Raw genomic sequence first — 23,215 nt, forward strand, 5'->3', positions numbered from 1 at the left:
TAAAGCAGAATATGTTGTTTTAATTTTAGCATTGTAGGTTTTTTATTTTTTGTTTTGATTTCTAGATATGCGAAACCCAATTAACTCAAGCCGAAAAATCCCGAACACGGAAAATCTTTCTGAGAGATTTGGGTCGGGCTTCAGGTCAAATATAAAACTTTGAAACCCGAAGAACAACCTTGTTATTTTGTTAACTATGAAATTGAAAAGCAAAAACTTGTGGGCATATTGTGAATCCAAACACGTGTTTGCTAAAAATGTAAAAACCTAAAACTTAAAAGTCAAAATACAAAACCCCAACGACACTATTCCTATTTAACCAAAACCACCAAAGGGTTCGCTTGTTCATCTGTGCCGCCACCTGACTGACCTATCACCAATGGGCAAATCAGGCAATAAGACGCCTGTGAAGTCATCTTTATTCGAAAAACTGCTACGCCGCCGTGTCCATGAAACCTACGGCAGCTCCACGCCGTCCATCACCGACGTCATCGACGGCCTCCGGTCCAAATACCCAGAGTACGGCCGCCACAAACCCCAATTGTTCACCAGAATGGTCAAACAAAACCTAGACTCGGTCAACTACAACAACAAAAGTAGTAGTAATAAAAAATCATTCAGTTTTGATGATGACGATGACATGACGTCATCCCCGGCGAGTAAGAAAATGAAGAGAGTTGATAGTAGAGAAGAGAGGTTGCTCCAATTGGAGACGGAACACGTGGCAAGGAGACGAGTTGAGGCGAAATCGGAGTCCGAGGAGTCGGAGTCTGAGGACGAAGAAGAAGATGATGATGATATAAGTGCGGTGTCGACGTCGGAGGATGACGTGTACAGTTTGAAATTTGAGCCGGAGTTTGATCTAACGAAGTCGATGCTTCGTAACAAGTACACGAAATCGGCAAAAAATGTAGAGTTGGAGGTGGTTACTAATAGTAATAATAAGGAAACGAAAAAGTTAGATATGTTGAAGGAAGCGAAAACGGTTAAATCACGAGCGGTGAAAGTTAAGGCTAGAGGACATAAATCGAGCGATGATTCGAACGGATTGAGTGTTGATGATCATGATGTTGATAATGGTGGTGGTGATGTGAATGGGAAAGATGATGGACCGATGTTTAAGGACCTCGGTGGAATGGATGCGGTGTTGGATGAGTTAAAGATGGAGGTGATTGTTCCTTTGTATCATCCCGAGTTGCCTCGTAGGCTTGGGGTGAGACCGATGTCTGGTATTTTGTTGCATGGGCCGCCGGGGTGTGGCAAGACGAAACTAGCTCATGCGATTGCGAATGAGACTGGGTGTCCGTTTTATAAGATATCGGCTACTGAGTTGGTCTCTGGTATATCAGGTAACGTTTGCTTTTTTGACTTGAATTCTTATATATACCTTAGCATTACATATAAAAATAATATTTAGTTTATGATCATGTGTTTGAAAGTCCTAATTGCTATAGTTAGCGATGCCAAACCTGAAACATTTAGGGCAGAAATTCGGATAAGAGACTGTACGGGATTAGTTTTAAAAAATAATCTATATACTGTAATGAATATATTATATATATACCCCTACAAACTTGATAAATTTCGTATATACTCAACTAAAACTAAAAATATCATACGTACACAACTTTTCATGATTATTTTACTTAATGATCATTCTACTCCTTTCCATTGTGTTTGTTTAATTATTAGTTTTATTTGCATTTTGATTGACATCGTCGATAAGGGAGCGAACCGAACTGTCGTCTCTTCTGTCAGATAATCGAACTCGAATGTATGTATGCTATGGAAAAAAGCAAGAAAGTTAAGTATAATATTATGAGAAAACTATTGTTGATGTGTAAAAGTATATAAGTTTGAAGTTAAAAAATGGTTAAAAAGAATTAAAGTTAAAAATGGGCAAATAGAAGCTACAAATGGGCATATATGAAAATTTTAAAATTTTAGAAAAATAAGGGTATCGTTTATTAAATTGTTTTTGATGAATTGGGTATATTTGGTATCCTAACTATTTTGTAAGGGCGTATATGAAATATGATATATTTAGTTAGGCACGGCTATATAGTATATATGATATTCCAAGTTTGTAGGGGTACATGAAATTGCCACTTCTATAATTCTTTTGCATCAATAGCTTTAAGTGACATACCATCTTAACGTATCAGGTGCATCAGAAGAGAATATAAGAGAATTGTTTTCCAAAGCATATAGAACTGCACCATCTATAGTTTTCATTGACGAGATTGATGCAATTGCTTCAAAACGAGAAAACCTTCAACGTGAGATGGAGAGACGTATCGTGACACAATTGATGACATGTATGGATGAATCTCACAGGGTCGCTAAACCAGACGAGAATTCCAAAAGCACAGAGCTGCCAAGTGACAAACCGGGTTATGTTTTAGTGATTGGTGCTACTAATAGACCTGATGCCGTTGACCCAGCATTAAGAAGGCCAGGACGTTTTGACCGTGAGATATCATTAGGTGTCCCTGATGAAAATGCTAGAATAAAGATTCTTTCTGTGCTTACACGGAATTTGAAACTTGAAGGCGCGTTTGATCTGGTTAAAATTTCAAGGTCAACTCCTGGTTTTGTTGGAGCGGATTTAGCGGCTTTGGTGAATAAAGCTGGTAATCTTGCTATGAAGAGAATTATTGATTTAAGAAAGATGGTACTTTCTATAGAAAGTACAGATAGTGAGCAAAATGAAGACTGGTGGAAGAAGGAATGGACTCCTGAAGAAATGGATAAATTAAGCATCACAATGTCTGACTTTGAGGTATTAAGAGATAGTTTGTTGTTTACTTATCAAATTTGTTTGATTGTTGATGTTGACTTTGTTGACTTTTTGTTAAATTATATACAGGTGGCGGCAAAATTGGTTCAACCGTCTTCTAGAAGAGAAGGATTTTCGAGTGTTCCAAATGTCAATTGGGGAGATGTTGGTGGTCTTGATTTGTTGAGAAGGGAGTTTGATCGTTACATAGTTAGACGTATAAAATATCCCGACGAGTATGAGGTAATTAGTTTAATATATAACGGTATTGCTGATTTTAATAAGGGATTTTTTCATACTTGATTTCTATTTTTTTTAGGAATATGGAGTTGATTTGGAGACTGGGTTTTTGCTTTATGGACCTCCTGGTTGTGGGAAAACATTGATTGCCAAAGCTGTTGCTAATGAAGCAGGAGCAAATTTCATACACATTAAGGTCTGTTTCTGATTTTCCTTTTCTCAACATATTATCTATGAGTTTAACCGTGTCGTGTGAGCCAAATACGAGCTCGGCTTGTTATGAACTATATATATAAAGCTCGAGCTTGGCGCTTGAGTTACTTTTTAAGCTTGGCTCGATTTTTCACTTGTTAATTTTGTTTATATAACACAATATTTATATTGTAGTTATTTTCATCACAATTATATACATAGTAATCTTGTTATGTTGTATATATCTATCATGTTAAACACCAATTATGGTATTTTTATATATAATAATAGGCCCGTTTAGGCTCGCAAGCATAGTCAACCTCTGTATATGAAGCTTGAACTTGGGCTCGTTTATTAAAAATGGTCTTCAGTTTAGGCTCGGGTTCATTTAAGCTTGGCTTGATTTGATTTCTTAGCAAGCTGATTTGTAGTAACTCCACGATTGGCTTTATGATTACACCTGTTGATATTTTAATTCATCTAATGTTTTATATCCTAAAATTTATGATATTCTATTATTGTGAAGGGTCCGGAGCTTCTTAACAAATATGTTGGCGAGAGTGAGTTGGCAGTACGGACTATATTTAGTCGTGCAAGGACATGTTCACCATGCATATTATTCTTCGATGAGGTTTTTGTTCTCTCTAGAATTTTTTTTATAAATGTCATTACTCATTATCGTAATCTCACTATATGGTGTTTATGCATATGCTTAGTTTAGGAGCAGTTTAATATATATCTGAAACTCGCATAACACTGTTACCCAACAAAAAAATAATATAATGAACCCATTATATTCACCCATTTTATTAATTTCAGTTTATAGTATGACCACTATAATCTTCTATTTCTTTTTATAATCCAACTCTCAATCCTAATGTATGATTTAAGGAAAGATATAAATGTCACAAATTTGAAAATGGGTATATATGATATTATATTAAGTTTTGAAGGGATATATGAAATTATTTTTTTCTCTCTAATTTATTACTAAACTCATGATAGAAGTTGTAATGGTTGATTTAAGCTTGATTCCAACCCCTTTTGGATTAATTCTTTAGGTTGATGCTCTGACAACAAAGCGTGGAAAAGAAGGGGGGTGGGTTGTTGAGCGGCTTCTAAACCAGGTAAGATTCTTATATTTTCATCGTGCATAACATTTTCAAAGTTTTTATGCTCATAATCTTGTCATATCCAAGGTATGAAATTTATTTATATTTTTACAGCTATTGATAGAGCTAGACGGTGCTGATCAACGCAAGGGCGTTTACATTATTGGTGCTACCAATAGGTACCAAGAACACACCCTCTTTTGGTTCAAAAGTCTACTTATTCATGACAAATAGTTTCTAGTTACTTATCTTGTTCCATTGTTATTTTAGGCCAGAGGTGATGGACCGAGCAGTGTTACGACCTGGAAGGTTTGGGAAACTTATGTATGTTCCTCTACCAAATCAAGACGAGCGAGGGTTGATTCTGAAAGCTCTTTCTAGGAGTAAACCGTTAGATGCTGATGTGGACTTGATTGCTATTGCACGGAGTGAGGCTTGTGCAAATCTAAGTGGAGCCGATCTTTCTGCATTGGTCTGTGACCTTTTTTACTCGCCAACCAGCCAATACAGTTTGTCTCATTTGTTTAACCTGTTTGTTCATATTTTAGATGAATGAAGCTGCCATGGTTGCTGTTGAAGAAAAATTTAGTAAAATTGAAGCTGCTGCACGTGAGGGGACATCAGAAAGCTGTCTTGGTGGCATGCCACATACTATTAAAGCTGTCCATTTTGAGCAAGCATTGGGAAAAATCACACCTTCCGTATCTGATAAGGTATAAACTTGCTCTTTTTTTGTGTTCATAAACAATTTAGGGTTGTTTTTGTAAACCATTCAAACCGATCGAACCACCTAAACCAGCACAAATTTGCCTTTTTGTTTCGTTGAGATTAATGCAGTTTGGTAGTTTACGGGCCATGCTTTTGGAATCTGGAACGGGTCTTTTAGCCTTTATTATTCATTCGTTTTTAAAAAATTTAAGTTTTGGAATATGTGATTATGTATATGAATACAAAAAAAATAACCAAGCATTTAAAGAATGTCTGTTTGATTTGTTATTTTTGAAATCGCTGAAAGGGGTTTGACCCACATTTTTTGTCGAAACCGAACAGTTAACACCCCTAATTTCGTCACTGTCTTTATAAATCTATCATTGCTCAGAGCATAGTTGACAACATACAAACTCATAGTGCTATAATGACTCGTATATCCAAAAGTAGAAGTTGTGTTTGATCTCAATTTGCAGTAGACATTAGTGGTTGTAATAATGTGCGTTTTCTGTATTCTTGCAGCAAAAACAATATTATCAAGTACTGTCAGGGAGCTTCAAAGCATCATGAATGTGGAGTATGGTTTGTTGCACGTCGTTCGTTTATATGAAGGTACCATTGACATACATACTTCTAGTTCGACACTTGTTTCGTTTCAGAACGAGTTGCATCTACCTTGACGACGTTAAAGGGCGGTGTCCATTTTTGTTTTTCAAAATATAGCATTTAAATCATTATAATGTATGGGTACAAGATTGATAGTAGGCTAGAACAGAGACCGGAAATATGCTGATTTGAGTAATACATCGAGTTTGAGTTTGTTTTGGGTGTCAATTCAGAAGTTAATTTGTTTATCGGTTAATCCATGTATCTACTGGTTGATATACTTCTGAAGTTCGGATCCTCAGCAATCAAATTCAAGAAACAACTTGTTAAACAAGTTTACAAGGTGATAATAACTTAATCGTTTAGATATATGGGTTAAATGAAACGTGTCAGGCTACTTGATTTTCTGTATGCCCGGACTAGAGTCGAACAAAGCTAGACAGATCTTGGCACAATTATGTATTTATGTAGCAAACTTGTATAAGAACGGTATCTATGTTATGTGCCTGAAGCGATTCGGGTTGTAAAACAATCCGTTTGGTCAACTTTGGTCAAAATTGTTTGAGAAAAAACTGGTTCGGGTCATAAGCCGTTTTTGGTGTAAAATACTCTTTAACCCTATACAAATTAGATTAGATCAGTTTCAAACCAGTTCGGGTATACAAACTGGAAGTTTGGTCGGTTCAAAATTGATTTCAGGAAAATTGGGTCGGGTTATGAATCGGTTTCGGGTAGAGGTGCACAAACCATGTATTTTCAGGAACCGGGTTCCAGGTATAGTCAACAAAAGTCAAAACCGGGGTCTGGGTATAGTCGGGTATTTGACCGGGTTTCAGGTAGGGTAGAGTAGGGTTGGGTTGGGTTTTGACCGGGTATTTCCGGGTCGGTTCGGGTACAGTTTCGGGAAGAACCTGAAGTCGGGTCCGTACCCACGGGTAGGGTCAGGTCCGGTTCCGGGTAGGAACCGCCGGGTCAGGTCCGGAACCGGTTTTTTTGTACGCCTCTAGTTTCAGGTGATGGGAGGGAAACTGGTAAATAAACTGGTGGTTTGAGTCGGATTGGAATTGATTTGGATCTAACCGGTTTTAGAAGTGGGCATTCCGGTGGTTTGAGCCGGATTGGAATCGATTTGTATTTAACTGGTTTTAGAAGTGGGCATTGGCCCAGGTTGTTTCCAAACTGGTTTTTTTTACACCTACTCTTTCATAGCAGACAAAGCCATTGAATCTCAGTTTCTGTATATGTAATCGTTCTTCAAATCTTTGATCAATGCAATAGAGAAAACCAACTAGGCCAAGTGATCATTTTCTTAATATTACTGTAATATCTAAAGTTTGCTACTGATTTTAGTTGATCAAATTAATTGTAATATGAACCTAATAAGTTGGTGCGGGGTAGACACCTTTTGATCTTACGCCTCTTGTCAGAGTCCAAGGGCTAGAGCCCTTGGTTGGGGTCGACCAGGTCAGCTTGGAAAATTTTTATCTGTGACATATATTACTTTGTAAAAACCCATTAGAAATTTAATTTTATTAAACTTCATTTTTTTCAGTTACAAAATAGGAGCGTCATTTTGAATTTTAAATTGATGATAACTGCAAAAGGTAGTTGTCTTTGTTGGTTGATCAAACGTTTCATTTGCTGGTTCATCAAAATCTCTGATAATATCCTATCCTTCATACTTGATTCTTCCTCTAAATTCTGAGTTTTATCCGATCAATTCCTTTGTGAACCTTAAATATTTTGATCTAAAAGTGTGATCACGACTCTCAGAAGTTCAAGATACCCATTTTGATGCAATATCCCCCAACAAAATTTAAAATTTATATAAATGAATGTAATATGAATTTGATGATAAAACCCTTGGTTGATAAATTATCTAAAAAGAAATTGGTCTAGGTGGAAGTTAGTACTGAGTCTACTCATCTCGTTATATTTCTGTTAGAGTTGAAAGCTGAGCTCAAACTTACCATAACCCGTTTAAGAAAAAAATGCAATAGAAAAAACTAAGTGGTTCAAGAAGCATGACATATAACATCATTACTAATTCCTTTCATATAAAACTCAAGTGGAATTTTAATATTAAGCAACTTATTAATACGATTAAGTCCATTTAAAGTAAACAAATGATTTCAGCCAAAATCATACCCAATATTACAATCAAAATCTACTTATGTATGTGTTTGAACTTTGAATCACCAAATGGGCCGAAAATTCGTATTTGAAGTTGGGTTTAGTTATAATGGTTGGGTTTCTAATGTGGGTTTTATTAGATATTTAGGACTTAAGTGGGCTTTTTTACTTCACCATGCCAGTTGGCTTGAGCTAAATTAGTTGAGTTTTTTTAAGTTAGTAAACAGTAAACACCACCCCCCTGCGGAAATTTATATAATTACAATTTTGGGAGATTTGTTGCATCAAAAGTTGTACCATGAGTTTCATGAGCTGTACCGACTTCCACATGTGCATTACCGCTTGACAATGCCACACCATCATCAAGAAAAAGCGAAACAGAGGGAGAAAACGTGAATGAGGCGTGAAGAGAAAGGACGACGAAAGAGAGAACCAATGAGCGACAATCACTTCCTTCCCGATCTCAGTCATCGTGTGACCATCCGTTTCTAGGGTTTGGTCTCTCATGCTTAGATCTCTTGAACCTAAATTATTCAATTAACTTTGCATGTGTAATTCCCTGACTATTAAGGTATGGATTTCGCGTAATTGCTCGGTTCTTATAATAAATTTAGTTGTGTTTGTCAAATGAAATTAAACCTTTTTTTACTAACGTGTTCCTAATTTGTTAAAGGTTATAAACTAGTCTGAACTCTGTGTTCTTCCATAGCTGTTCTATAGATTTTTTTTTTTTTTTTTTCAGTTTCATGAAGCCCATCTTTTAGTTTTGGTCTCGAGTTGCACAAAACTCTCAAGTGTCCCATGATTTATGAGAATTATCATTGATATTTCTTTTTATATTCTCCCACTCATTACTACGTCAAAGTGTATATAATTTCTTTATTAATCAACTCAAAATGTAAACTTTTGAAGTTAAAGTTTTGTCAACCAATGTTTTCTCATAACTTCTCTTATCATATCCAAATTATTGTATGCTATACATAATTCAGATCAAATTATTTTTAACCAGTTACCTACCAATTATTACTAATTCACTGTTGTAGAAATGTCTTGAGTTTCATTATAACATATTAAAAATGACAAATATAATTTTTAAGATAGTTATTGAAATGACCAATTATACATAATTAGATATATTATTATAACTCCGAATTGCAAAGTCGAGTTCACATACTAAAATATGTATGGAAAAAAGTTAAATGTTACTTCTATTGTTTGTTAATTTTTACCATACAATAATGCACAAATAGAATGTAGACTTAAAAGAAGACTAGAAGTTTTATTGGTTACTTCGTTTGACACAGCCACACAGGTGTTACTGACATGCACTTCTAAACATTCACCATAAATGATAAATAACAGATCTAGGACCAAAGACGCCAAAGATGCATGCAAATGTCCCGCCGCAACGTTGCGGGTCAGCCTACTGGTTTGGCAATGGTTATTGGGCATTAAGAAATTTGATGAATAAGGGGAAACTGATCTCAAATTTTGGCGATGATATTTGTTTGAAGATAGCCATCATGTAGGTTTTCCCTGCAAAATGTGAATTTCTGACATGACACAACCTAAAATAAAACTTACCTTTTTAGCATTAGTATTTGGTAGGTGTATATTAGGTAATAGGTAATATGTGTTTTCTTGACTTGAATATGTAAGGCAATCAGATATTATCTCTGTTTTCATTCTTTTTTCATGCTTTTGCTGTGCCTACAAGAGAGATTGGGTTTAAGGTTGGGTTTACATATAAGCTAAGGATAGGCCTTTCCTCTTAGTTTATTGATTAGTGGGGGCATAAAAGAAACACGTCAAAATAATTCAAAAATTACATATAATTATAACCATAACAATAAAATAAAATAAAAAACTACTCTATGTTGTAAGAGCATCTCCGATGCAAAACATACTAACTCCCTTACATATTCACCTCACCATCCCACATTAACATTAGATTTCAATGTTTCCTAAAAATCATAACTTTTTTCAAAACACCAAACCTACTTTTATATTTATCTATAATATATATAAACGAAGACATAAAAATCATACGTGCCGCGATGTGGTCACTGTTTTGGACAAAAATCAGCTAAGGATCAAGTATCAAAATATGTTATGTGAGGTAAGGTACCAATTCAATAATAACGAGTATATAAGCGTGATATTGATGAACACGATGATTTGATCACGAGGGAAAAAACCCTTAACCAAGATAGTGTTGGGACTTATATTTTAGACCGATGCATCGAATTAATTTGTGGGTGAAAAATATATTGTTGGTCTCAACCAAGGGTGGATGGCTTGAAGACCAAGTCATGCTAGACTAGTATAAATAGATGTTTTTATTCATTTGTCTAGTATGAGTGACTGTATTGTGTATGTGTGAGATTTAGGGTTTTATCCCTTTGAGAGAGTCTTCGCCTTCAGGATGAGCTCTCCTGGAGGCGGCTGATATTTCTTAATCGATTGTATGTATGAGTGTTTCATCTTTATGAGAATCATTCTACTAATATTATCATACTACCATTTCTATCTTTTGTGTTTTGATTACAATTGTTCATCCTACTTTATTGTTGATTGTTAATCAAATCAGGCTCTCTCCAATACACCTCATCCGTCCAAACATCTTTCAAGAGTGAATACGAGTGAGATTCGATCCTAACCCTAGACCCGAGCTCCACACCGTAGTTTAAGACCGATTATTCACGCTTTCGCGCCGGGGCTCGGACCTGTCAATTGGTATCAGAGCATGGGTTACTGAATCGTTCAGACTAACCGCTGAACAGATTCAGTTCGCTTTTGAATCCACTATGAACGTTAAACGATGAAGTTCGTTGAAATTGTTTTTGGGGGTTTTGAAATTATTTGATGATTCGGAGAAAAGTATATGGATTGATGTTTGGGTTGATGACTCGTTTGGAGATCCAACATCAATTTCATGCTTATTTGGTCAGAACGGTCCAGATCTGATGTAACAGTGTTATTTGGCTCGTTTTGGGGCAACACTGTTCATCTGATTATTTCTAGATCTGAAAAGGTTGATTATGATATGAAGATAGGTTTCTTTGATTTCGAGATGACTTGGATGGTGCTACAATGATTTATTTCAGATGCCGAAACTTGATTTTGGATTTGAAAAATTAGGGTTTTGTGTGCTCGTGCTGCACAAACAGTAGATGTTTGTTGAAAAATATTGCCGATGGTACAAACTGATAAGGAGAATGTACAAGTCAAGAATGAACAGGTACTAAAGGCAATTTCATCATTGTTTGTTGCAGCAGATGCAAAGTGAATATTCGAGCATGTTCTACAAGGGCAAATCAGTGACTGATGACGCAGAAATGAAGTTTTGATGTCTCGAGCACACTATGAACAAATAAGATTGGACCCGAGTATGAAAAATGACTAAGTGTTGCTTCGAGCACAGGAGGTGTTTTGCCCAAGCACATCTTTGTTTGGCTCAAGCACAGGTTATTTCGAGCACATCTTATATCGAGCACATCAAATTCGAGCACACTTTGTGAAATCCAGAGCATGTCCTTTGTCTTCTCAAGAAAACTATCATCTTTAAGTCTCGAGCAACCTTTGTTATTTATTCGAGCAGACTCTTTTTTGAGCATACTTTGTTTTGTCTTGAACAATTATGCTTGTGAAGAGAAAACTCAAGTTTGTGTCGAACACACCCTTGCTCCCGAGCACACTTTTTCTCCCGAGCATGTTTGGTGGAAAATGAAAAAGCACTAAGTAATCTGAGCACACTTTTGTTTCCGAGCACTAAGTAATCCGAGCACACTTGTACTTCCGAGCACACTTTGTGCTAGTTGAAAATTGAAAAATCACAAGTGTTTTGATTTCCGGGTACACTTTGTGCTAGGAAAGTGCTCCCGGGTAAACTTTGTTCTAGTGCTAAAATTGAAAAAATCACAAGTGTTTTGTCAACCGGGTACACTTTGTGCTAGGAAAGTTACTCCGAGTACACTTTGTGCTAGGAAAGTTATTCCGAGTACACTTTGTGCTAGGAAAGTGATCCCAAGCACACTTTGTGCTAGGAAACAGAGTTTGTGAAATATTTCAAAGTTTTGAAGAAACTTTTGAGATTTTTGGTACCGTTGACAGTTTGACCAAGCTGTTCTCTACGGAAGATGTATACTAGGGGTATTTTGGTAATTATTCTCCAATCATCAACAAGCTTATGGAATTCAAACCTCATCCAATTTCACGACTTCATCAAAAGCTTTACAAGAACAAGTGTTAACCAAGCTTAAGATTTAATCACTTTTAGTGTCAACCAACTTTTGAATATGTTTATCTGAGATTTTCACAATCTTGATGAGGATGATCAAGATTGTTTCACCCACACTTTATTTGAAGACACATTTATTAAATACAATTGCAACGAAATTGGGGGAGTAAAAATCTTTGAATTTCATTGCAAATGGCATGTTTCAAATCAAGTAAAAGACTCGAGTTAAGGAAAAGTTGATCAAGATTAATAATCCAAGGTTTTTCAAAGATGTTTCATCGTTTGTCAGTTTTCAGATTTCCTAGTACGGATGAGAAGATAGAGTCATCTCAAGCAACAATGTTGAAAGGATGATCAGTAGAGTTCAACCTCCTATGAAATAGTCACTTGAACAGTCAAGAACGGGTTATGGTTGAACTTGAATGCTATCTTAATTCAGGGAGTGGTTTGAAGATAATTACAAGGGAAGAAACAGATTTGAAGAATGGAAGATTATTTGATGATCACAATGAGTTTATTTCTTTTTGTGATAACCTTGTTACTTGAAGTTGATATTTGAAGTTCAAAGCCTCGTTCATATGCCCATACAACTATATCCAAAAGTGGTATAAGAGTGATGATTCGAAATGAACAATGGGAGAAGCTTAACGTGAGGGGGAGAATTTCAATGAAAGACAATGAGTTATGAGGTGATCATGGAAGAAATTCGATGGCATCGGTCTAAGGGGGAGATTTTTGGAACTTATATTTTAGACCGATGCATTGAATTAATTTGTTGGTGAAAAATATATTGTTGGTCTCAACCAAGGGTGGATGGCTTGAAGACCAAGTCATGCTAAACTAGTATAAATAGATGTTTTTATTCATTTGTCTAATATGCGTGACTGTATTGTGTATGTGTGAGATTTAGGGTTTTATCCCTTTGAGAGAGTCTCTGCCTCCAGGATGAGCTCTCCTGGTGGCGGCTGATATTTCTTAATCGATTGTATGTATGAATGTATGTATGAGTGTTTCATCTCATTCGGCTAATATTTCATACTACCATTTCTATCTTTTGTGTTTTGATTACAATTGTTCATCCTACTTTATTGTTGATTGTTAATCAAATCAGACTCTCTCCAATACACCTCATCCGTCCAAACATCATTCAAGAGTGAATACGAGTGAGATTCGATCCTAACCCTAGACCCGAGCTCCACCGTTGCTTAATAACGATTATTCACGCTTCTGCACCGGGGCTCGGACCTGTCAGATAGTCTTACCTCGGTCAAAACTTATCAAGGTAATCGTTGGTAAAATAGCTCCGGTCAATGATTAATAATATAATCTTTGGTCGAAGTACTTTAGTCAATGATCAACAAGGTAACCTTTGGTCGATGAGTATATGGTTATCTCGGTTTCCGGCACAAAAAACCCCCGGACGGTGAAAACTATCACCGTCGAGTTTATTAATAAATAAAAAGTGATTACAAGTGTTTGTGGAGTATATGATCGAGATTACAATGAAAGCTAGTGTTTAGAGAGAGTATTTGCTTCTGCTCTAGTGTGTGTGTGTAAGTACATGTGTGTCTTTTCCTATCGATCATACTCAAATATATAAGGAAAAAGTAATTAACAAACTTAACGACTTCATCCTATAAATCCGCTAGTCTTCCATTCTTCACCAACGTGCTCTTTGACCACGTGCTGATAGCCACTCACTAGCGAATAAAGCGGTAGACCAGGTCTAGATACCGTTGTTGTTATTTAAACGTCAATCTTCTAGAGAGTTCGTCCATAATCAGCTATGTTGAATTAGGATCCTAGATCCATGTTCCAGCTACAAGATGTCCCATGAGGATAATTGATGCAAGTTCGTCTTGAAGTCGATATACCTATCTAACACATCATCATATTTAACGCAGTTATTAGTAAACAAACAATTCTGAGGATCGTCGATCCTTTATATCTTGATATATATTTTAGGGATAAACTATCCATAAGACAGTCAAGGATAAAGGATCCTCAGTATAAAAATCGTGGCCTAACAATTGCTCCCAAAATGGCGGGTGACAGCGGAGCACAGCTGTCATTTTGAAATTCAAAATCCTGCAAAATAGTAGATGATTAGACGTGTGCCAGGCGATTGATATTCACAAACCATAATTACAAGCCGCCTATATATGTGGTAATTATAATCCTTTTATAATCACACATCTAAGCGCCTCCCAGGTATCTTTTTTATTCATCTTTAACTGATATGTCGACTGTTTCCACATCCCTTCCTCCTCTTTTTTCCTTCATGATGAACTTTATTCGCAAAACATCCTTCAATCACCTTCTTCCGAAGTCTGTAAATTCACAAACTCGGAAATTGATGAAATTCGTTCCAATCAACACGGTTTTCCTACCTTTCGATTCCACAGCTCGTAGTGACAGCATCTCGAAAACCTGGGTTTGCTTTCCGGCCCAACCGTTTCTCATAGGTTATAAGTATCCATTCCCCAACTTTACTCAAAGGTTCTTCAACTTAGCGGGAATTTTTATATTCAGACCATGCCAATGTTGTGGAGAGTCCTTCATACCATAGAAAGGATTACAGTGGAGGAAGGAATCGAGTTTGGCTTAGCGGAATTAGCATACCTGTACAACCTTGTTACCCATGGTTCCAAACGTTTCGTCTTTAAATCGAAACCTAATCAAGAGAACCCCATTTTTAAAGTCACCCTTAAGAGTACCCTCTGGAAAAATCAATTTTTCTTCGTAAGAAGAGACTCTATTCCGGGTGGAACTAATCTTCCCAAAAAGTGGATACCAAAGGGTAGGATCCAGGATCCTTAGATAACATAAATAGGATACTTTATTATTTCTCTAACCACTTCTATTATTTGTGTAGTTGAAAACTTCGATCTGCTGACCGATCTTCCAGGAGTTGAAGACAGAGTAAGGAGGTTTTTGTCATTGGATCCTGCAATCAGAACTTTTCAGGCAAAGTCTGTTGAAGGCTTTCAAAGACCAAGGCCAGAATCAATCATGTCAAGTAAGAATAATAATTTTCAGTAAAAAGCATTAGAAGTTGAAAACTTATCTGCTATATGCTATTTATAGGTGCCCCAAAACCAGGAAAGTCTTCTTCCAAATTCTCCCTAAAGGATATCGACTGCATGCTTAGCAAGAAAAAGACTTTGAACTCGACTCCAACATCCGATCCTCGTCCAATCACAACCCGAAAAAAGTCTGGGTCTAAGAGAAAGAAAAGCTCAGACATAGAGAACCCCTTTGATGCCGAAAAGTAGATCCTGGACATGCTTTCTTTTGTAACGATCCTTTATCTTCACCAATTTCCATTATCTCGAACATTTTCCTTGGCTTATTCTACTTTTATTCATAGGCCATTGATTCTGCCCAACATTATTATGAGAGGACTGTTGCAGAACATGATAAGACCCTCGCCATGCTGAGATCAACAGCTGCTGCTAATGAGAAGGCCCTCGCTAAGATGACCAAAGAGAAAAGAGAAATAGAGGCGCATGCTGCTGCCCTGGCCGTTCAGATGCAGGATGAAATCAATCGGGTAGCCGAAGAGGCGAAGGTATGGGCAGCTAAGTCTATCTTAGAGGCTAGAATCAAGTTATTTACTGAAGCCAATGATCCATCCTTTGATAAGTATTCATGGGAAATCAAAGAATGGAAGCAGGCCTTTATTGACTTAGGTGGAGGCGAGGAGGAAATTGAGGTTGTGATGGTTGATGTGGGCGAAGCAGGAACTAGCGGGGTGAAGGGTTTGGATGGAACTGAAGGTAGAAACAAGGCAACGATGGGCGATGAAGGATACAAAAGATAAGGCTCGAGCCCATTTTTTTTAAATTGGTGTTGATGTTTTTATGAAAAATTTCTATGGTCTGTAATAAACAATAGTATTTAGGGTAAAGGATCTATGATCCTTAAGACAATCTGCGGGGGTGACAAAGGTGGAGGGATCCTCTGTTTGTGGGGATGAAGCCTTTGTTGCCCCTGTTTTTAATTTCCCTGCACTTTATGAACTATTAGTAACTTTCACTTAACCCGGATGGATGGTCCATCTTTTCGTATGGCGAAGTCCGGGTTAAGGATTTTGGATAAGTCCTTGGGGCTTATTTTAATTAATATATAAATCTTTTTACTATTTACTTGTCATTATTTTCAAAAACTTGTTAAATATAAGTTTGGCGTTGTTAATAGTTTGACAAATAATTTTGAGTAAAATATTTTTTTTTTTATTTTTATTATTTTTTTTAGGATAAAAGATCCTTAAAAATTGTCTAGAATAGAATATCCTTAAATCATAGATTTTAGGATAAAACATCTTTAAAGAAAATTTTAGGATAAAGCATCCTGAAAATAGCTAAAGACTTTAGTAATCAAATAACCTCTTAAAAGATTAGCCTTTCTAACCAGAATATCCAAAATTATTGCAATAAATATCAAACTTAAGTTAATCAATAAAGATCATACTAGAAGGTCTAGATAGACCTAGGTTACTAGAAGTATTGAACTCTTAATGTTCCCTACTAGAGTAGCTTTAGGATCCGGGATCCTTAGTTTCTTGATCTTTAATAATAACTTAGAAAGTTCACTGCAAATAATTCATATTATTAACTGGGATCAACCCATTAGACTGGGGACAAGCCCAACAAATATTCTGGGGACAAGCCCGTGCAATTGGGGACAAGACCGTGTAATCTTGGGACAAGCCCGTGCAACTAGGGATAAGCCCAACATACTTGGGACAAGCCCATAAAATAATCTGGGGACAAGCCCAATAAACTGGGGACAAGCGCAAACTGGGGACTGGCCCAAAGATACAGATGTTAACTGAGGTCTCGTCCGAATCGTGATTTAGCCCAAACGTGAGATAACGTGAAAACATTATAAACCGGAGGTATGGTACGTCTATCATAATTCGTAGGATCCTCCATATAGCCGGAGACAACGAAATTGTCAGCCACTAAGCGTGTACTGGTCCCGCTACCCCGAACTATATGTTGGATAGCGTGCGCAACTGGCGATCGTGAGAAATGTGAAAACCTTTAAACCTTAGGGGATATGACCATCGGGGGTCATATCCAAACGTGGGCAAGGTCAAGGGAAATAGTAAAGTACCTTAAACACAAATGAGAGGTGGCCAACCTCTTGAACATCAAATGAATCACTACAATCATGCATGGTTACTCAAAACTTGGAAAAGATAAAGTATTAAGAATATATTATCCTTAAATTATAATAATTCAAAAGAAATAATAGATCAGAAAGATGTTACTGATTTAAGGATCCTAGATCATTTTCTGGATAATATATCCTCTCAGGATAGTGGATCCCGATCAGAAAAAATATTTCTTGAGGTGGATGGCATTCCATGCTCTTGGTAACCTATTGCCTTCCATTGTGAGCAAATGATATGCCCCCTTTCCTGCTTCTGACTTAATTTGATAAGGTCCTTCCCATTTGGGCACTAGCTTTCCATCAGCCGGATTTGTTGTGTTTTGGAAGGCTTTCCTCAATAGTAGATCTCCTTCTTGAAATCTCCTGATTATGATATTTTTGTTATATGCCCCAGCTACCCTTTGTTGATAAGCTGCCATTCTAATTTTTGCTAGATCTCTGAGTTCTTCTATAGTATCCAAGTCTTCAAGAAGGATTTCTTTATTGGCTTCAGGATCACAGATGCTGGTTCTCGCAGTAGGAACCACCATTTCTGTGGGAATCACTGCTTCTGATCCAAACACCAAGGAGAAGGGTGTGTGGCCTGTCGCATTTTTGGGTGTAGTTCTGTCCGCCCAGAGAACATAAGGAAGTTCTTCGTCCCATTTTCCCTTCTTGGATCCTAGTTTCTTCTTTAGATTGTTGATGATGATCTTGTTGTTGGACTCTGCTTGACCATTGGCTTGAGGATGAACCGGAGTCGAAGTGATCATTTTGATGCCCCAACTGTCACAAAAGTTAGTGGTTCTCTTCCCGATAAACTGGGAACCATTGTCACAAACAATTTCAGCGGGAATACCAAATCTAGTTATAATATTTCGTTTAGTAAAAGATATTACTTCCTTTTCTCGGACTTATACAAATGCTTCTGCCTCAATCCACTTGGAGAAGTAGTCAGTCATAGCAAGTATAAAGACTTTTCCACCTGGTGCTTTTGGTAGTTTGCCTACAATATCCATACCCCATTTCATGAAAGGCCATGGGGAGGATACAGGATATAGAGGCTCCGCTGGTTGATGAAGGATGTTCGCGTGTCTTTGGCAAGCATCACACTTCTTTGAATACTCCACTGCATCTTTCTTCATTGTTGGCCAGAAGTATCCAGTTCTGAGTATCCTGGAAAATAATGCTCTTCCACCTGTGTGATTGCCGCAATCTCCTTCGTGAAAATCCTTACGTACTTCTTGGGTCTCAGGATCTTCGATGCATCTCAGATATGGACCTGCAAGAGATTTTCTATATAACATATTATCTAGTAAATATATTGGGATACCTTGAGCTTGAAGGACTTGGGATTTTCGGTGGCTGAAATTTCTCCAGTCTGAATATAGTTCTTGATAGGATGGATCCATGATCCTTTGTTATTTGAGGATAAAGGATCCCAGAGCACGATTTCTTTGTCTTTTGTTAACTCCCCAACTTCCTGTTCTCCTATTGCTAGCGGGAGAATGTGGATTATTGGGATTTTCAAATCCTCAGGGATCTTCAGAGATGAGGCTAAGTTTGCTAAGGCATCTGCCCCAGCGTTTTCTTCCCTCGGTACCTGTGTGATATTAAATATTTCGAAGGATTTCGACAATTCCTTCACAACATCTAAATATTTCATTAGTTTCTCACCTTTAACAGCATACGAGCCGTTAAAGTGGTTAGTTATCAACAAAGAATCTACATAAACTTGAAGATACCTGATCCTCATGCTTTTGGCTAATTGCAAACCTGCGATTAAAGCTTCGTACTCTGCTTCATTGTTTGTTGCCTGGAACTCACAAGCTATGGACTGGGTAATATGTCCCCCTGTGGCGATTTCAGTAGGATCCCTAATCCTGTTCCTCTTACGTTGGATGCTCCATCTGTGAAGAGTATCCAAGGATCCTTGGTATTTTCTAGTTGTTGGACTTCCAAGTCAGCCTCTTTTTGGAGATCACTAGTGAAATCAGCCACAAAGTCCACTAGCGCTTGAGACTTGATTGCTGTTCTTGGCTCATATTGGACATCATATGCATTCAATTTTACAGCCCATTTAGCCATTCTACCTGACAACTCTGGTTTTCTAAGAACATTCTTTACAGGATAGTTAGTTCTCAAAATAATAGGGTGAGTTTCAAAATAATGTCTTAGTTTAGTAGAAGCCATAATAAGTGCAAGAATTAGCTTTTCTAAATGAGAATACCTGGACTCCGCATCTAGAAGACTTTTACTTACATAATATACATGATGTTGTTCACCTTCATGATCCTTTACCAAGACTGCACTTACTGCATTTCCTGAGACAGCAAGATATAGATACAAGGATTCTCCATCCACAGGCTTCATTAGAGCTGGAGCTGAGGATAAGTAATCCTTCAGGGCTGTAAACGTAGCTTCATGCTTTTCAGTCCACTCAAATTTCTTATTCTTTCTAAGGATATCATTGAAGTCTTTGCACTTCTCGGAGGATCTTAAGATGAATCTATTCAAGGCCGCTATTCTTCCGGTGAGCCTCTAGACGTCTTTGGCATTTGCAGGAGATTTGAGATTGAAAATAGCTTCTATCTGCTCCGGGCTTGCTTCAATTCCTCTCTTTGTGACCATATATCCCAGAAACTTTCCAGCCTTAACACCGAAGTGGCATTTGGACGGATTTAGTTTCATGTTATAATGGTCAAGGATATTGAATGCTTCATCAAGGTCTCTAAGGTGATCCTCTGCCTTCTTCGACTTTACCACCATATCATCTATATATACCTCTATAGTTTTGCCCAATTGGTCCTTGAACATCATGTTGACTAGTCTTTGGTATGTTGCTCCTACATTTCTTAGTCCGAACGGCATAGCAGTATAACAATATATGCCGGTTGGAGTCATGAACGCCGTGTCCTCTTGATCAGATGGTTCTATCTGAATTTGTTGGAATCCAGAGGAAGCATCCATAAAGGTGAGCATTTCATGTCCAGCCATTGCATCCACCATGGCATCTATATGTGGTAATGGGAAAGGATCCTTGGGGCATGCCTTGTTTAAATCCGTGAAATCGACACACACCCTCCACTTTCCATTCTTTTTTGAAACAACGACCACATTAGCTAACCATCGAGGATATTGAACCTCTCTGATCATACAGGCCTTAAGAAGTTTTTCAACTTCTTCTTGTATAATCTTGTTCCTCTTAGGAGCGAATTTTATTCGCTTCTGATAGGCGGGTTTAACAGATAAATCAAGGCCGAGTTTATGAGTGATTACCTCTTTTGAAATACCTGTCATGTCTGAGTGCTTGAAGGCAAAAGTATATCTTCTTCGCCCTAGGAAGGATATTATATCCTCCTCGATTTTGATGGGGATACTGGATCCTAGGAACACTTTTATCTCTGGATCTTTGGGGGGGTCCAATGATACTTCTTTGAGGTCTTTTTCCCGAGCTTCCATCACGTTCCTAGGATGTTGCTGTAGTTGCTATACTTTAGTTTGCTTGGCTGTTGGCTTCATTGATGATGAATAGTAGTTCTTAGCCTCCGCTTGGTCACCTACTATCTTTACAACTCCCCAAGGAGTTGGTAGCTTGATGCATTGGTGATAAGTTGAAGCTACGGCCTTCATTCCATGGAGCCAAGGCCTACCTAAAATAACATCGCAACAGGAAAGGTTATCTATAACATAAAATTTTTGGTATGAATTTAACCCTTCAATATAAATTGGCAGGTTGATGTCCCCCCAATGTCTTTTTAGTTTCGTCACTGAAACCGACCAGCACCGATGTTCTTGGGATGATTTCTGAATCCGGGATGTTAATCTTTTTGAGGACATCATGATGGATAATGTTGACCGAGCTGCCCCCGTCCACCAGCATCCTGCGTACATAATGGTTAGATATAAACAAAGTAATAATCAAACCGTCATGATGAGGATCCTGAATGTTCAGCTTGTCTTCCTCATCGAAAAAGATTCTCCTGTCTATTGTTAATGTGGTTGATACTATTAGGTGATCTCCGTTATCCATCTTGGTCTCTTTGGCGAATCTTTTTGCTACGGAGAAAGATGTTCCACATATGTCTGAACCCCCTGAGATAAAATTAACTGCTGGCACATCTGGCTTGTTTTGTTGAGGATCCTGGATCCTTGAATTGAAAACGACTCTCTGATCAGTCATCCGAGTAGTGGGGATGAGTGGTCTTCTCTCATTTTCCAATTCGAATTCTTCTACGGGACTTTCTTCTATGGCACACGAATCTCTAAACAATTCGTAGTCTATGGAGACAAAATTGATCACATGGGCATCCGGCGGTGGTGGTGTTGCTTTTTGTGGAAGATCTTCGGGATCCTGGATCGTGGATTTCTTCCTTCCCAAGAGACTTTAAAGTGACCCTTGCTCAGGAGGTATCCAATATCTTTCCTTAATCCGATGCACTCGTCTGTTGCATGGCCAAAATCTTCGTGGAATGCGCACCACTTAGGCTTGTCCTTGAAACCGACAACCTTCTCTTTCTTTCGGGGCCACTTTGCTTTTTCTCCGAGATCCTTCATGGCACAAATCAAGCCATGAGTATCTACAGAGAAACAATAGTCGGAGATGCAAGGGTAGTCTTCATCGTCATCTCCTTCTTCAACTGCCCGTATGTTCTGATTGTTGAACTTGGCGTATGGCTTCGAATTGTTGTTCCTATTCCAGGATACTTTATTCTTCTCAGGAGTTTCTTGTTTCGTTTGTCCCCCGAGACGATCCTGGATCTTCTTATCTTCCCCTAACCGGATGTATCTTAATGCCCTGTTTCTGACTTCATCTAATGTCCTGCATGGAGTCATCACTAAATCATCATAAAAGGGGGAGCTCTTTTGAATTCCCATCTTGAATGCTTCAACAGCAGTAGTCATATCAAGGTTTGGGATTTCTAGAGCTTCCTTGCCGAACCTGGTAACGAAATCCCTAAGGGATTCATCACTAGTTTGAACAACACGATATAAATCACTGGTTAACCTCTCAAATTTCCGACTACAGGAAAATTGAGTGTTAAATAAATTAACTAAATGAGAGAAAGATGTAACCGAGAAAGGGGGGAGACTTAGCAGCCATTTAAGTGCAGCTCCTGTTAGCGTGGCTCCAAATCCTTTACAAAGGCAAGCCTCCTTGAGTCTTTCAGGAACAGGATTAATTTCCATCCTTTCCCTATACTGGGCAACATGCTCCTCTGGATCGGTGCTCCCATCATGTCTTCATGTTGGGAGTTTGGAACCGCTTCAGGATTTCAGCATCACAAATGGCCGGAGCGAATCTGGATAATTTGTGACTTCCCTCCGATATCTCAGGAATTGGACGTATCACCCCAGGAACACTGGATATCATATCCTTGAGTTTTTGTAACTCCTTGGCCATTACCTGGTTGATATCTGCATCCTGCATTGAACCATGGTTAGTATCTAAAGATATAGGATCGTACCAGTTACCTCTCTGCTGGGTGGAGTTTGGTATTCCAGACAGGTATCTGGGATAAGAGGAGTCAGCAATCGGAGTGTGCCCTCCGGAAACTATGGTCTGCATGGGGATTATGTCCCCATCATGGACTTCGGAAGAACGTTGATGTTGGGATCCAAAGGATCCCGGATCTTGAAATAAGGATCCTTGATAAGGAATCCCAGAGGATCTTGGTGGAAGCATCCCTGATCCCCTTTGGAACATCGAGAAACTCTGCATTGGTTGACCCATTGACCCATGGTTGAAGCTAGGTGGTCCTTGCTGGGAATCCGAGTACCCTTGAACCTGAGGACCCATGGATCCTTGTTGAAGGATATGTGATCCTGACTGAAAGAGTGAGGATCCTTGAGCCTGTTGACCCATGAACCCTTGTTGAATGATAGATGATCCTGGCTGAAACATTGAGGATCCTTTAGCCTGTTGACCCATGGACCCCGGTTGCAGGATAGAGGATCCTGGCTGAAACAGTAAAGATCCATGCGAAGGCTGAGCCATGGATCCTGGACTGGTGAAATCCAGCATCCTGGGCACCAAGGGAGTGA

At 38.1% G+C, this 23,215-nt stretch overlaps 1 protein-coding gene across 1 annotated transcript; it reads left to right on the forward strand.

Moving 5' to 3' along the window:
• The first annotated feature begins 296 nt into the window (after window positions 1-296).
• LOC143584504 (cell division control protein 48 homolog C-like) lies at window positions 297-5,858 on the forward strand. The gene is made up of 10 exons (XM_077066540.1): window positions 297-1,349; window positions 2,166-2,782; window positions 2,870-3,022; window positions 3,099-3,215; window positions 3,738-3,842; window positions 4,273-4,338; window positions 4,438-4,502; window positions 4,594-4,795; window positions 4,872-5,036; window positions 5,554-5,858. Exons 1-10 carry the CDS (start codon window positions 380-382, stop codon window positions 5,599-5,601), a joined length of 2,508 nt encoding a protein of 835 aa, XP_076922655.1. The 5' UTR covers window positions 297-379; the 3' UTR covers window positions 5,602-5,858.
• Window positions 5,859-23,215: the final 17,357 nt, after the last annotated feature.

The sequence above is a fragment of the Bidens hawaiensis genome, unplaced genomic scaffold (genome assembly GCF_021521415.1).
Source record: "Bidens hawaiensis isolate Kalapana, Puna unplaced genomic scaffold, B.hawaiensis_p1.1 tig00033145_1, whole genome shotgun sequence".
NCBI lineage: Eukaryota > Viridiplantae > Streptophyta > Magnoliopsida > Asterales > Asteraceae > Bidens > Bidens hawaiensis.

Bases quoted from the DNA above. Each gene is read 5' to 3' on its own strand.
- LOC143584504 (XM_077066540.1), top strand. From the start codon at position 380: ATGGGCAAATCAGGCAATAAGACGCCTGTGAAGTCATCTTTATTCGAA. The intron at 3,843-4,272 runs GTTTTTGTTCTC...TTAATTCTTTAG, and splicing joins GCATATTATTCTTCGATGAG to GTTGATGCTCTGACAACAAA. The intron at 4,339-4,437 runs GTAAGATTCTTA...ATATTTTTACAG, and splicing joins TTGAGCGGCTTCTAAACCAG to CTATTGATAGAGCTAGACGG.